Genomic DNA, 16,977 nt, shown 5'->3' with positions numbered 1-16,977 from the left:
GTATGTGTGTGTGTGTGTGAGTGTGTGTGTGTATATGTGTGAGTGTGTGTGTGTGTGTGTATGTGTGTGTGTGTGTGTCCTGACCTCTCGTCGCTCCACAGGCGTAGTTTGTTGTGTGTGGTGTGTGTGTGTGTGTGTGTGTGTGTCCTGACCTCTCGTCGCTCCACAGGTGTAGTTTGTTGTGTGTGGTGTGTGTGTGTGTGTGTGTGTGTGTCCTGACCTCTCGTCGCTCCACAGGCGTAGTTTGTTGTGTGTGGTGTGTGTGTGTGTGTGTGTGTCCTGACCTCTCGTCGCTCCACAGGCGTAGTTTGTTGTGTGTGGTGTGTGTGTGTGTGTCCTGACCTCTCGTCGCTCCACAGGTGTAGTTTGTTGTGTGTGGTGTGTGTGTGTGTGTGTGTGTGTGTCCTGACCTCTCGTCGCTCCACAGGCGTAGTTTGTTGTGTGTGGTGTGTGTGTGTGTGTGTGTGTCCTGACCTCTCGTCGCTCCACAGGCGTAGTTTGTTGTGTGTGGTGTGTGTGTGTGTGTCCTGACCTCTCGTCGCTCCACAGGCGTAGTTTGTTGTGTGTGGTGTGTGTGTGTGTGTGTGTGTGTGTCCTGACCTCTCGTCGCTCCACAGGCGTAGTTTGTTGTGTGTGGTGTGTGTGTGTGTGTCCTGACCTCTCGTCGCTCCACAGGCGTAGTTTGTTGTGTGTGGTGTGTGTGGGGAAGCTGCTGCAGCGCTGGTGCTGAGACACTTTCTCTGGAGAGAGCTGCTGGCGCAGAGACTGGAGCTCGCGCTCGTACATCATCCTCTGCTCCTCCAGCGCCACACGCTTCTCCTCCACGTACTGCTTCTCCAGAGCCTGCACCGCCTGCTGCATGGGGTCTGACACCAGGATAACATACACACATGAAAATGAAAACTGTAAATACATAAAGAAAGTAATTTTATAATAATAAGCAGTGAGAGTACAAGCGGCTACATTGATCTTGTTACAGGGATATATCGATGGTTTATATTCCATATAATGATACTGAGAAGACGTTATATTAGAATCTATTAGAGATAAACACTTATTGCGCCTCCTTTCTAGCCGTGCACTTTCACTCTTTGATAAAAGCATAATTTCTCGTGCAAATCAGTAAAGTCATGTAATGTGACTTTAGCAAAATAGGACATGCTTAATTTATTGAAGTTGATTAGATTTATTCATGTTTTTAAAAGTGTGAAAAAGAGACGGAGCAGAAGACGGAAATGTAAAGTCATCTTTCACCACCTAAATAATCAAACACATGCAAAAATGTGTCAACATGCAGTGATTATTCATGTAAACCCTCATCAATTATGTAATTAAGAGGAAAATGAAAACATGCATGTAACAGTACATTGACAGTATACACTAGAGTTAAAAGGCTAGGGTCAGCAAATCTTTATTCTTTCTTTTTTTAGAAAGAAATTAAAACTCATTCAACAAGGATGTGTTAAATAGATTAGTAGTGATAGCAAAGAATTATATTGTTAGAAAAGATTTGTATTTTGAATAAATGCTGTTCTTTGTAACTTTTTATTCATCATCAAAGAAGATTCTGAAAAATGTATCTTCATTTCCAAAAAAATATTTGACACTGATAATTCTATTAATAAATCAGCATATCAGAATGATTTCTTAAGATCATGTGACACTTTATAATAGAGTTATGATGATGGAAATTCAGCTGCACATCACAGAAATAAATTATATTTTAAATAGCATTAAAATAGAAACCATTATTTTATGTTGTAATAACATTTTGCAAGATTACTGTTTTTTTATGTATTTTTGATTAAATAAATGCAGCCTTGATAAGCAGAAGAAACTGCTTTTAAAAACATTATAAGGTCCACTCATAATCATGATTATGATTTTCGTTCTAATCGAGCAGCCCTAGGTTCATTCATGCAGTGAGGCGTCAGAGGTCAAAGGTCAGGCGTGTACCGTTGCTGCCCAGCGCTTTCATCATGACCTCCATCTGTGCGAACTCGTAGCTGTAGTCCTGTTCGGACGAGGCCTGGCTCGCCGTCTCCACGTCGGCCTCGGCCAGACTCTGGCGAGGAGAGTCGCGCTCCGGCTCCTTCGGTCGCTCGCGCCGCTTGCGCTTCGGCAGATTGATCCTGAGGACGACATTCGCTCGGATGAGTCTGAGCTCCAGACGAGACCACGCACACCTCAAGCCGCTGCTCACCTGAAGAAGTGGTTGTTTCCCCACAGGATGCGATCGCCGTGCCACAGCTGAACCCTGGAGTACACCATCGTCCCGTTCACACACGTCCTGCGAGCGTCGAACAGCACAGAATCACAATATCTCACACCGATCACACACGAAACATCATGGCCAGTGCTGAGAAGGTTACTTTGAAAATGTAATAGATTGCAGATTACAAGTGACAGTAATGTAACGGATTACATTTGATACTTTTCAAAATTCTAATTTGATTGGGGGGGTGGGGGTGGTGGTAAAGGCCTCCTGTAATGAATTGATTAGTTTTTATATAAGAAAATATTATAAACACTTCTGGATTCTCTTGCTGGATAGAAAATGAATATCCATGTTAATATGGATGGACGCAGTTTATTGGACTACTTTTGGACTGTTGAACAAAAACTTGCATTATAAAGCTTGGAAGAGCAAGGATCATTTTTAATATAACTCCAACTGGATTCATCTGAAAAAATAAAGTCATATACACCTAGGATGCCTTGAGGGTGAGTAAAACATGGGATAATTTAACATTTGAGTGAACTAACTCTTTAAGGTTTCACTGTCTTAAGTTTGTGTGTTACCTGGCGTTTTCGGCCGGCGTGAGCGTGACGTCTCCGTCAGACGTGACGTCCAGCACACAGTGTTCAGACTGGATCCCGATGCCGAACAGCTGGATGTCCTGAGACGTGTCGGCTCCCACACGCGTGTGATCCTGAACCAGAGCAAACATCTCAGACGAGCTGTCCTGCATGTGGGCTGAGTTACACAAACACCGCTGCTGTTCCCGTCACATTAGCATGCTAGCGATGACTACAGGCGGCTCTCAAAGGCCTGTTGTTGGTGCTGTTTTCACAGACCTCTATCAGAGCAGACACAGCTCATACGACGGAGCTGAGGAATATACTTTGACCTAGTGATGCAGGATTTGTGAATCGTTCTTTTGAATCAGAAAGAACAGACTGGATTGGATGAATCAAGCTGAATTTGTCAGATGGTTTAACAATTCAAAACAACCTTTAAGCTGGATTTTCAATGTCTGCAACTTTCAGATACGAATCATCCGTAATGCAATTTCAGTTTTTTGCAAATACATTTTGATTGAAGCCATGCATGACACGGTGTATGGAGTGACACTTAGTTAATAATTTAATAATTCAAACAAAAATGGAAATAAGTAAATGACCTGTTGAATAGACAAATTAATAGGTATATAATTAAAAAAAAACAAAAAAAAAACAGTTTATTTAATGTTTTAAAATGCAGCTAAATAAAACTACAACAACTACAAAAATCTGAAAAAAAGGAAAAATAAATAAATTTGATTATAAATAATTAATTAATAACAAAGATTAAAATAAAACAAATATTTATATATAAATTTATATATAATATAATTATATATAAATTTTTCATACTATGCATATTTTATCAAATAAATTATATAAATATAAAAATAATTTATATATAATATAAATATAATATAACAATAATTTATATATATATAAATATTATTTATTTATTGATTATTTCTTTATTTCTTCTTGATAATTATTTATTAGACAATATACAAAAAAACTATTCCTAAGTGTCCCTTGAGATGCATCAAAAACATAAAGCATGAGCAGTCCTAGCATCCCTCATGCAGCCGTCCACTGGTTTGAGTGAGTGTGTAACAGAGACAGTGAGGCAAACCTCTGTGATGTCTCAGTGTGTGATCACTGTACCTTCAGATAGTACACCAGCAGCTCATTGAGAGCCGGATCGGCGTTCAGGTTGACCAGGAAGCACTTGTCCTCTCCGACCTTGATCCCTGACGACTCCAGAGAGATTCCCATGCTCTCCAGCTGCTTCTGACGCTCCTGCACAGACCAATCAGAGAGAGACAACAGCTGTCAATCATGAGCGTGTGTAAGTGTGTGTGTGAGAACGTGTGTGTGTGTGTGTGTGTCACCTGTGCGATCTCCTCAGTCTTCCTGAGTTTCTCCTCCCAGGTGACGGTCATCTCCTGAATGAGTTTCTCAGACTCCTGGAGTTTCTCCTTCAGCTCCGGAGACTTCAGAGACTGACCAACACAATAATAACAAACATTACCTTTAACAGCTCCACATTTCACAATCAGTGATCAACTACTATAGTTTTAATATTTCAAATAAGTTTATATTTTTTTAGTTCCTGTATTGATTTTAATATTATTGGATTTAAATATATCTATATGGATTTTATTTTATTTCAAATCTTCTATTCAGTTTTAGTTTTAAATATTTTAATAATTAAACTAAAAAATGATAAGTAATGCCTCGGCAACTAGCTGGTAAAAACACAGGCTCTACTCTAAAGCCTAGTGAAGGTGCCTACATAGGGAGGATATTAAGGGATAAAAGCCATGCAGCATGATGGTCCCCATACGGTCTGAGCAATACCAGACCGTATGGGGACAAACTCATTGGAAAAGTTAGTGAAGAATGTGGGAGAAATTTCTATTAATAATACACATTTAATTTGTGTAAACAAAACATTAAAAACTGAATAATTAATCAAATGTCAAAGGAATCAAAGGAAAATTTAAATGTAGATAAAACATTAAAATACATTTTTAATTAAAAAAATTAAAATTTGTTAGGATGATCATATCTGGGGAATCTAAAAGATTGAAAACCCCTGTATTAGAGTAACACAATGTGATGTTTGTTCAGTCACAGAATCTGGTTCAGATAATCTCCCATAATTCCCTGCTCACCTCAGCCTGTGAGAGCTGCACCTTCAGTTTCTCCACTTCCTCCCGCAGCTCTCTGATGATGCGGGCGTTGGGATCCTCATTCACCACAGCGTGGTTGACGATTCTCTTGGCTCTGTCGGCGTAACGCAGCGTCGACAGCGTCTCCTCATAGTTATCAGCAGCAGGGCTGATAGTGGCAATCATGGCCGTCTTACTGTTACCACCCAGATTGTCCTGTAGCAGCAGAGGAAAAGTGTTTGAGTCCCCCAGACATTTAGACAGTGTACAGTGAACTCTGACGATCATGCTCACCTTCAGCAGCCACGTCAGCACTGAGTCTCTGTAAGGCACAAACTTGCTCTTGCCTTTTCCTGCAGACTGATCAGCGAGAGCAGAAATCACACACCCCAGCGTTGTCAGAGACCTGGAGACACAGAGTAAACACAGTAAACACCACACAAACAACATAAAAAACTGCAGAAATATCAGTAAACACCAGACAAACAACATAAAACACCACACACAACATAAAACAGCAAACACAACATAAACCACCACAGAGACAACATAAACACCACAGAAACATCAGTAAACACCTCAAAAACAACATAAAACCCCACAGGGACAACAAAAACACCCCAAAAACAACATAAAACACCACAGAAACATCAGTAAACACCACAGAGACAACATAAACACCACAAAAACAACATAAAACACCACAGAAACATCAGTAAACACAACAAACATCACAAAAACAACATAAACACAACAGAGACAACATAAACACCACAAAAACAACATAAAACACCACAGAGACAACATAAACACCACAAAAACAACATAAAACACCAGAAACAACATAAACGCAAAAACAACATAAAACACCACAGAAACAACAAACACAGAAACAACATAAAACACCACAGAGACAACATAAACACCACAAAAACAACATAAAACACCACACACACACACACAACATATACGCAAAAACAACATAAAACACCACAGAAACAACATAAACACAGAAACAACATAAAACACCACAGAGACAACATAAACACCACAAAAACAACATAAAACACCAGAAACAACATAAACGCAAAAACAACATAAAACACCACAGAAACAACATAAACAGAAACAACATAAAACACCACAGAGACAACATAAACAGCACAAAAACAATATAAAACACCACATAAAAATAATACACCACAAAGACAACATAAAACACCACAGAGACAACATAAACACCACAAAACAACATAAAACACCACAGAAACAACATAAAACACCACAGAAACATCCGTAAACACCAGACAAACACCATAAAAGACCACACACAACATAAAACAGCATACACAACATAAACCAACACAGAGACAACATAAACACCACAAAAACAACATAAAAATCCCACAGAGACAACATAAACACCACAAAAACAACATAAAAGACCACAGAAACATCAGTAAACACCAGACAACATAAAACACACACACACACACACACACAACATAAAACACCACAGAGACAACATAAACACCACAAAAACAACATAAAACACAACATAGACAACATAAACACCACAAAAACAACACAAAACACCACAGAAACATCAGTAAACACAACAAACACCACAAAAACAACAAAACACCATACAGACAACATAAACATCACAAAACAACATAAAACACCATAGAAACAACATAAACACCCCAAAAACAACATAAAACACCACAGAAACATCAGTAAACACCAGACAAACAACATAAAACACCACACACACACACACACAACATAAAACACCACAGAGACAACATAAACACCACAAAAACAACATAAAACACAACATAGACAACATAAACACCACAAAACAACATAAAACACCACAGAAACAACATAAAACACCACAGAAACATCCGTAAACACCAGACAAACACCATAAAAGACCACACACAACATAAAACAGCATACACAACATAAACCAACACAGAGACAACATAAACACCACAAAAACAACATAAAAATCCCACAGAGACAACATAAACACCACAAAAACAACATAAAAGACCACAGAAACATCAGTAAACACCAGACAACATAAAACACACACACACACACACACACACACACACACAACATAAAACACCACAGAGACAACATAAACACCACAAAAACAACATAAAACACAACATAGACAACATAAACACCACAAAAACAACACAAAACACCACAGAAACATCAGTAAACACAACAAACACCACAAAAACAACAAAACACCATACAGACAACATAAACATCACAAAACAACATAAAACACCATAGAAACAACATAAACACCCCAAAAACAACATAAAACACCACAGAAACATCAGTAAACACCAGACAAACAACATAAAACACCACACACACACACACACACACACAACATAAAACACCACAGAGACAACATAAACACCACAAAAACAACATTAAACACCACATAAAGATAATAAACCACGAAGACAACATAAAACACCTCACAAACAACAAAATACCACAGAGACCACATTAAACACTACGCATACACAAAATAAAGTACCATAGAGAAAACATAAACACCACAAAAACAACTTAAAACACCACAAAAACATAATACACCACAAGGACAACATAAAACACCACACACACAACATAAAACATCACACAAACAACATAAAACACCAGAAACATAAAGTACCACACACAACATAAAACACCATAAACATAAAGTACCACACACAACATAAAACACCAGAAACATCAGTAAACACCACACAACATAAACACCAGAAACAACATAAAGTACCACACACAACATAAAACACCAGAAACATCAGTAAACACCACACAACATAAACACCAGAAACAACAAAGTACCGCAGACAACATAAAACACCAAATTAGGTGACAACATAAATCACCACACAATCATCATAATACATCACAAGGAAAACATAAAACACCACACAAACAACATAAAGCACCACACAAACAACATAAAACAGCAGAAACATCAGTAAACAACAGACAACATAAAACTCCACACAAACATTAGGGCTGGGAAAATAAATCGATGCATCGTAAATCGAGAAATGATTCAGCATCTTTTCTGAGATTTTCCGAATGCATTGCGATTCTTTCTTGAATCGATTCTGAGCTTAGTTTTGAACAGCAGATGGCACTGCATGCTTTAGAAACAGAAATACTCTGCTCGTTTCCGAACGCACAAGCACTCTACATCACTCTTCTTCATGAGCATTTGAGTGTGCAGATAAAAACTAGATTAGAGCGCCATCTGCTGTTGAAATCTAAGCTCAGAATCGATTCCAGAAAATTCTGAAAATCTAAGAATAGATCCACGAATCGATTCTGCATCGATTTATCGTCCCAGCCCTCTAATTTATTGAGATGAACCTGTAAATGATGCATTTCATTCATATAATATCTATAACATTCTGCAGATTTCCTCTACTTATTAATGTAAGTTTGTAAAGAACCCTATATTCATTTATTAATCTTTTAGCTGGTCCAAGTGGCTGTTTTATACTGTCTATACTAATTTTTTAAGTTCATGTAACAACAACCAACGTATTGTTCATTTTTCGACAGTTATAAGCAAGTGACTGATTTCCTTTGAATATGGCGACCGGCTGCAGTCATCTTACTTGTTGATGTTGCTGCCCTCCTTCAGTCTCTCTCCAGCGGCTCCAGTCTTAGAAACACGTTCACTGCCGGCCAGATCAACCAGACTGATCTTACTCACTTTCTCACCAGAATTCTGCATTCACAACCACACACACACACACACACACACACACAGACATAAAAGAAAATATTACAATCAGCCTGATCGCAGGTTTAATATTGGCACTGGTGGGAACATAGCAGCAGACAACAGACATTTAATTGTGAAAATTATTGCTAGGGGATAATTTAGTAGAGGCTAATATCGATAGGGACATGTCTTAGCATTCCTACTAAATTCTACACCCTTGACCAAATCCAAAATGAACACTCATGCATAATCCATGAATAAAACTTGAACATCCATGTATATATTTCAATTTTTTTTTATTATATATATATAAAACATTTTCATATATTATATAAATTATATATATATATATATATATATATATATATATATGTGTACACTTAATTTTTTTTTAAATATACATGCATGTGTGTGTATTTATATATACATAACCAATTTACAGTTCACACAGATATATTGTAAACAATTTTTTTTTTAAATGATTAATTGTTTGACTGCTCTATCTCTCTCTCTTTCTCTCTCTCTCTCTCTCTCTCTCTCTCTCTCTCTCTCTATATATATATATATATATATATATACATATTTATATTGATTGATTTTAAAATAAAATGTTATGTAAAACATTTTTAATGTAAAGTATAAAACAAAAAAAATGTTGTATACATTTTTTATAAATTAAATAATATTCAATCATTAAATTCAACTAAATAAATAAATTGAAAGCCAGTAAAATAAAAAATGAAGTTAATCCAAAAATTATAAATAAAGTTATTCTATTTTTTTTCTGTTAGAAGTGAAACACAAACACTCAATAACTCAATTTCAATAATTCTATTGTCATTAGAGACAAAATCTATTCTGAAATGAAAAACAGTGGAAGTGGAGCAGCACTGACCCCAGACTGAAGGTCGTAAAGCGTCTGCGTGACGATGACGCTGAAGACGGCGTGCGATCGGCTGCTCTCCTCGTTCATGTTAGTGGCGGCTACTGTGCGTGATTTATTCCCCTCCGACATCAGAGACTCGATGTCCTGCAGGAGGCGCAGATGAGAGAGAACATGCAACTAAATCACCACAAAGGTATAGTTCACTGTAAGTGTAGACAGCAAACACATTTCTAATCAGAACATAGTTTGGTTTGTAATTTCACATTTATTTTTATGCTACATTTTTGCTGTTTGAACAACAAAGAACTTTACAGATTGTAAAGTCCGAAAAAGTCCTATATGATAACATGAAACAAAAGCATTCTACGGAATTCTGGGAGAAACATCTGAAACGGAGTTGATACTTCAATGAAACATCTGAAACGGAGTTGATACTTCAATGAAACATTTGAAAAAAAGTTGATACTTTAAAGAAACATCTGAAACAAAGTTGATACTTCAAAGAAACATTTAAAACGGAGTTGATACTTCAAAGAAACATTTAAAACGGAGTTGATACTTCAAAGAAACATTTAAAACGGAGTTGATACTTCAAAGAAACATTTGAAAAAAAGTTGATACTTCAATGAAACATTTGAAATGGAGTTGAGGAGAGTCATGTTCACCTCGAAGCCCATCACAGCCAGCTGAGACAGACCGTCCACATATGGACCGAGGACTTTATGCTCTCTGACCTTCAGAGACTGTCTGCTCCTGTACGGACGGAAGAGAGAGAAGACGTGTGAGAAAACAGTCTCATTAGGATGTTATTCATGTTCCTTGGATTCACAATCGTCCTCTTGTTTGGGCCTCACCACCATCAGACACAAACCCAACTTCAGAAAAAAGAAAAAAAAAAGAAAAGGAAAAACTATTTATGATACCTATTAATACCTATTAATATTTTAAATAAATGCAGCACTAAAACAAAGTAAAGATTAAACAAAGTCAAACATAAAAAAAGCAAAAAAAAAAGTGAATTCAAAATGCATAAAATGTAACTTTAAAAAAGTAAATAGCAAAATTAAAGCCATAAAAATAGGTCAAGAAATAATTTACTAATTAATAAAAAAAATATATATTTTTTAAATTATAGTACAAAAGCGAAAATAATGAAAAAACGTAAACATTTATTGATTCAAAAAAGCACAAAAAAAATATAGAATTAAGATGTAAAGCATAAAACAATAACAAAAAACTTAAAACTTTTTTTTATTTAAACTAAATACTAAAATTAACACTTGGAAGCCATTAAATAAGAAATGAAATTATTTGCTTATTAAATTGTTACTATAAATAAAAATAAATAATATAGAAAATATTAATGCAAAAATGTAAAAAAAAAATTATGATATATAAAAAAGACATAAATAGACATGAAAAATACAGTTTTTTGTTTTTTATTTGATCAGAATTAAAAATAAAGTTAATTGTGTTTTTTTATGTCAAAATACTGACAATCTGACAAAATTCTGAGTTTATATGACAAACAATTGCAAGAAAAAAAGACCTGTGAACACGAAGTGCATTGAGTTTGTGTCTCCGCTCACCCTTTGGGATCCAGCAGGTCTCGCACTTTCTCGTTGTAGATCTCCATGTAGGAAACCTCCACCTTGAAGGACTGGCTCTCGTTCTGGTCTCTGGAGACTCTCTCGAACAGCGAGCAGCAGAGTCTGGGGATCAGGCCCGGCTGCTCTCCGTTGCCCATCATGGAGAAGGATTTCCCCGAGCCTGCGGGACAAACACAAGACGTTTAACACAGGTGATGTATCTCAGCCAGCAGACGTGCTTGAGAACGAAACGCCGGCCTGAGAAACAAGGCCAGAGGAAACAGAAAGTGCGCTGTGTCTGCTGAGGAAAGCCTATGATTAAAAACACAGACGCTTCCTGTTCATGTCCCGAGAAATATATCAGATCCTGCTTAATGTTACCATTGCAGGTGAATTTGAGTTAATATAAAATGATTTACAAAAATACAATTAAAAAGTAATAATACAATTTTTTATCAAATATAAATTATTAAAATAATTACTAAAATAATAATTTAAATACACATAAAAAATTATATTATATCTATTATTAATGCTTTTTAATTATTTCTCATTTTAATTATTAAGTAATAAAAATAAGAAAAATATTTTTTTTCTGTTCTGTTTATTGTTTATTTTATGTTTAGATTAAAATCAGATAAAATAAAATCAGTCTTTTTTTCTCAACTCTTAGTTTAAACATTTGAGACAAAAATCTATAAAAAAACAGGTTTAATTTGGTTATGATGCCAAAAATTAGACAAATATAAAATGTCTCTGTGTATACAAATAATTAATAAATAACACGTCTTTACTATGTTTCAGATCTTAAATTATTTTTTGTAAACAATTTATATTTTCAACTCTTGGTCTAAACATTTAAGACAAAAAAAACAAAACAAAATCAGGTTGAATCTGGTTATATGAATTAACGATAACTTTTTTTACTTGTCTAGGAAGAATTATCATTGAGATTAATGACAAAAAACATATGGACACCAATCTCACCAATGAGAATTTGAGAGGACGAATGTGCATTAATTGTAAAAAAATTGTAAATGTTTGGATTTCTTTACTTTTAAATTTTCTTGCAGTGAACCATGATCTGGCCATGTTTTTGTGAGATTGATGTCTGCTGTAAATCCAGGTTAAAGAGAGGAAATTCCTGCTGAGTTTTTCTAGTGTGAACTCGCTATATAAATGTGCTTGCAGGCTCAATCAGAGAATTTACCAGAGCTCCTATGACAAAGAATGAGCCCCTATTGACGTCTTTCAGTCAAAAGGATGTCACGGTCACAAAAGATCACACTATAACTCCACCTGTCTGTCCGTAGGCAAAGATGCAGGCGTTGTATCCCTGAAAGGCGTTTTCCAATATTCCCTCCCCAAGGCACTTGAAGACGACCTCCTGACCTGCAGGACAAACACATGCAATCATCACAAACACAGAACAGAACACAGTCTCTCTCTGATTCCTGTTTGCTTTCTTTATTTTACAAAAGCACAATGTTTTGTTGTTATTGTGTGTGCACACAAATAAATGTAGTAAAGTCTTTAAAGATTCAAAGGATGCATTACTCTTATATGTATGACCAAAAATGAGAGCAAGTACTCTACTCATTTCATTGCATTTAAATAGAAATGCTTACAAAATAATCCGTCTAAATACACAAATGGAGCTTCGATGCAAGTAAACTGGATTTTTACAAGCAGAACAAGTGTTATTTTAGTACTATTTATATTTTATCCAAAATAATTATTGATATATTTACTAATTAATTTTTTTTTTGTTTTAAAATTTTCAGATTTAATTTTAGTAATTTTGTTAAGTGATTTCAGTATTTTTAACAATTTTTGTTTTTTAATATTTCTGCTAATCTATTTCTTAAATTTTTGTCCGGTTTTATAGCTTTTATTTGTTTTGAAATATATTTATATATTTTAGTTTTAGTAATGTACTTTTTTCCAGTTAACTGGATAATTAAAAGTAAAAAAAAAATTATAAAATAGTGTAATTAATTAAAATAAAATAAACATTATTAAATACAGTAGTCAACATTTGGAAGTGGAACAAAAAAGTTCATCAAAGTTGATCAAGAACACATTTTGATGAAAGGTTTTAATCCAGTTAAAATTTTCACTAGTGTGTTATTAATATTAAAATATGAATATTAAAAATATATATATATTACGTTTTCATCTACTTTAGCTTGATGTGCTGATATAAAAAAAAAATAATATTAAAAAACTATATAGACTTCAAGAAAAAAAAATATTACAAGAACAACTTACATGAAAAACTGTTGCACAGGCAACAAACTGAAATGAAATTAGTTTAAACTGAAGAACTAAAATAACTCAAATTAAATGAATAATAATGAAAAATTAATTAAACACAAATAGACCATAATTTTTTTTTTTAAAACACTAATATTAAAATAAAAACTTATTATAATTTTTGTTTAAATTACACATTTAACATTTCACAAATTTGTAAAATATATTTTATTCATAATATTTTAACAAAAATAATAGTTTTAGTTAAGAATTAAAACCCTGAGCAGAAGTGAACGCTCCACTTCCAACTGCATTATTTCTGATAAATCTCCACGTTTGTCATTTCCTTGCTTTTGAGAGGAAATCCCTCCCAGAAAAAGCTGTCTGCATGTGTTCACGCTCTGTTCGAATAAAGCCAGGTTTAACATGCATTTAATGCACAGAAAACCTTCAGACTGCAGATCTTTTGATGCTGTCACAAATCATTAACCCTGTTTGAGAAACGAGTGATTGGGAGATGAGCAATGACTTTATCTATTCACTATAAATCACAGAGAATTCATAACATCAGTTCATCTGAGTTGTTGCTAGGCAGACCAGGGTTATTATTGTAAACTAAAAATTTTTTTTACAAAATAATAACTGTAAAATCTAATTATATACAGCATAAAAAAGCTATAAAAAACTTTTAGCATTAAAAAAGTAAAGTGGACAAAAATGTGGAATTTCCCAGTGCATCCAATCATTAACTTCCTGAGTTTGTACGCTTCTGTACAGGCTTGTATAAACCTTATAACTGCACATCATCCTTCCTAAAAGCCTTTAATGACCGCTCTGTCTACACGAGTCAATATAAGACTCATAAAACACCTTTATATGCGTTAGACTGTAAGAATGACAGCAGCACAAACTGTTCGTGTGAGAACATGTTCATTAGTCAACCGTTTATTCTGATTACAGCGTGATGGAAAAACGGCTAAAATCATCTGATTAGCTGGAGCTGATTACATCTTTACAGCTTTTAAAGTTTGTTTGAGGTTTTTCATATATATTTATAAACTATGGAAGCATTTTCAACTTATCAGATTAGTTTTTATTTAGTATATTTTTAGTTTTCATTTTAATTTATGTTTTTGTAATTATTATAATGTATGTTTTTAAATATTTCTATTTAGCTTTAGCTGGTAATTTTCTCATGTGCTGTTATTGTCATTCGTTTTTTAAAACATTTAACTACATTATTTTTATTTTAGTTTTTTGTTTTGTCTGTTATTTTAATTAGATTTTAAGATTTATATTTAGCTTTAATTATTTTATTTCAGTTTTAGTTTTAGTAATTTTGTTGTGATTTTTTTGTAATATTTCTACTTCTCTTTAATATATATTTTATATCAGTTTTAGTGATTTTAGTATATCAACTTTTTTTATTTCCGCCAGGTGACAACACAAAAATGTAAATACTAAATTTTAAAATGTAAAAAAATAAATAAAAAAATAAAATAAATAATATATATATATATATATATATATATATATTTTTTTTTTTTTTAAATCATATAATATTAATATTGTTAGAATAACTATTTAATGAGGATCATTGAGATTTTAAAGCTCTAATGAGATTTAATAATAATAATAATAATAATTTTATGTCACATTTAGTTCAGCTTTTATTCATTTAACAGATTTTAATGAACTGATTTTTTTTCACTTTTTAAATAATTAAAACTAAAGATTGCAAACCACTTTTAAAATTTAAATTTTAGTTAAAGTTTAGGTAATTTAATTATGTGCATTTATCATTTTCTTATTTGTTTTTTATTTTTTTTATTTCCAGTTTTGTGTGTGATATGCATCAGATGGTCAGTGCATGTTGTCTGAGAGTCTAGACTTCCAGTAAAACCAGTCCCAAGCCTGAACTAGTCTGGACCAGCAGGAGAAATCGGTCCGTGTCATTTCCAGCGCTTTCCATATTACAATATAATCCACAATCATGGCTCAGGTGTGACTCACCGGCGTACTTCGGGATGTTGGACTCGTCCATGGACCAGAAGCAGTGGTCAAAGGCGAACACCTGCAGACACACAAACACACAAACACATGTTAGCACACGCCATCCAGCCTCACACAGACAACAGATGACACACACACACAGAACATGATGCTGCTTGTCCTGAACACACTCTGTGCACAGCAGAGCATCAGTTTATAAAGCGTTTTGCATGATTAAAAAAATATATATTTAAATATTAGATGAAAAACTAAGAATAAATAAAAATTAGTAATTACTTTTGACCTTGTACAGAAATGTACATAGGAGCTCATGAAAGAAGAGCTTTAGGTTTAGAACAGCTGTGAGTATATGATGCATCCAAAAATATAATATTATGGCAAAAGTGTTTGCAACGCAAGACAAATGTTTGCTTTTGAGATGTGTTTGTGATATGCATTGCTTTATTTTGCAGGAGATGTGATGCATTTTGCATTTTGTGTGTGCAATTCTTGGATTTGTGCTTAAAGTAAACTAAAAAAAGGCAAATTTGTGTGTGTACGCAGTTAAAGAAAACTGTAAATTAATAAAAGACTGAAATAAAAACTATTAAAATGCTAATTATAAACATTTATTTAAAATTTAAATGAAAACTAGATATTCACCAGCAGAACCAGTGCTATTAAAATATCACTATTTATTAATATTCTGAATGGGCATTTAAATATTTTTGTTATTTGTATAACTTACATATATATATATATATATATATATATATATATATATATTTTTTTTTTTTTTTTTTTTTTTTTCAGTTAATAGCAAATGCAACAATTTTAAGTTTTTCATCTAATGTCTTTTTCATATTAATATTAATGTTGTAAGACCCATTATTTTTCTTACAATTCCTATCCTCTCTTTTATCACTGAATAATAATATTTAGGTTGCAAAATGCCTTTCATGTTGACTTTTTTCTGCTTGCAACGCTAAGGTCATGGGTTCGTTTCCCAAGGAATGCACGAACTGCTCTAAAGCAAATCTTAAATGCAATGCAAGTCACTTTGGATAAAAGCATCTGTCAAATATTGATGAATGAGATTAAATAAGATCTCAACAATTTCTCAATCCACACTTTCTGATCTGCAAACACAAGTCAGTTCGGAGCTGCTCTGCATTGGTTTAATTGTTTTCCAGCTCTAGACTCTTCATGTATGACAGAGATTGCCTCTGGTGTCCTGAGCTGTAGAAGAGCAGCATGAGAGCGAAGCGATGCAGTTTCTCCGGAGAGACATTCTCTCTTCTTCTTGTGTACAGCGATGTCTTTGTGAGACGCCGTTAATTAGATACATAAATCTGGAGACGAGGAATGAATTCCTGCTTCGGTGACCAGTGTTTCCTGAGCGACCGACTCATCTCACGTCCCAAACAACACACTACTGTTAATGCAGAGTTTTGCAATAAAATATCTTGATGGTCTTAAAACCAGACACATTTCCCTGAGAGGCAGTGTTGC

The 16,977-nt window shown here is 34.1% G+C and overlaps 1 protein-coding gene across 7 annotated transcripts in view; it reads right to left on the bottom strand.

Moving 5' to 3' along the window:
* Positions 1 to 16,977, bottom strand: part of kif13a (kinesin family member 13A) — a 52,541-nt gene that overhangs the window by 19,379 nt on the left and 16,185 nt on the right. For all 7 annotated transcript variants that reach the window (XM_052578877.1, XM_052578881.1, XM_052578883.1 and 4 more), the window contains exons 4-17: positions 15,487 to 15,547; positions 12,517 to 12,609; positions 11,218 to 11,398; positions 10,294 to 10,381; positions 9,638 to 9,772; positions 8,633 to 8,745; positions 5,250 to 5,361; positions 4,959 to 5,171; positions 4,173 to 4,283; positions 3,946 to 4,080; positions 2,803 to 2,933; positions 2,204 to 2,290; positions 1,957 to 2,132; positions 659 to 866 (exon numbers count right to left, since the gene is read on the bottom strand). In XM_052578877.1, the coding sequence (XP_052434837.1) occupies positions 659 to 866; positions 1,957 to 2,132; positions 2,204 to 2,290; positions 2,803 to 2,933; positions 3,946 to 4,080; positions 4,173 to 4,283; positions 4,959 to 5,171; positions 5,250 to 5,361; positions 8,633 to 8,745; positions 9,638 to 9,772; positions 10,294 to 10,381; positions 11,218 to 11,398; positions 12,517 to 12,609; positions 15,487 to 15,547 (1,844 nt within the window). The remainder of the gene's footprint in view (positions 1 to 658; positions 867 to 1,956; positions 2,133 to 2,203; positions 2,291 to 2,802; positions 2,934 to 3,945; positions 4,081 to 4,172; positions 4,284 to 4,958; positions 5,172 to 5,249; positions 5,362 to 8,632; positions 8,746 to 9,637; positions 9,773 to 10,293; positions 10,382 to 11,217; positions 11,399 to 12,516; positions 12,610 to 15,486; positions 15,548 to 16,977) is intronic.

The sequence above is a fragment of the Carassius gibelio genome, chromosome B16, assembly GCF_023724105.1.
Source record: "Carassius gibelio isolate Cgi1373 ecotype wild population from Czech Republic chromosome B16, carGib1.2-hapl.c, whole genome shotgun sequence".
Classification (NCBI taxonomy): Eukaryota; Metazoa; Chordata; class Actinopteri; order Cypriniformes; family Cyprinidae; genus Carassius; species Carassius gibelio.
Note: the sequence above shows the minus strand (reverse complement) of the source record. Positions and strands in the feature narration are given on the sequence as shown.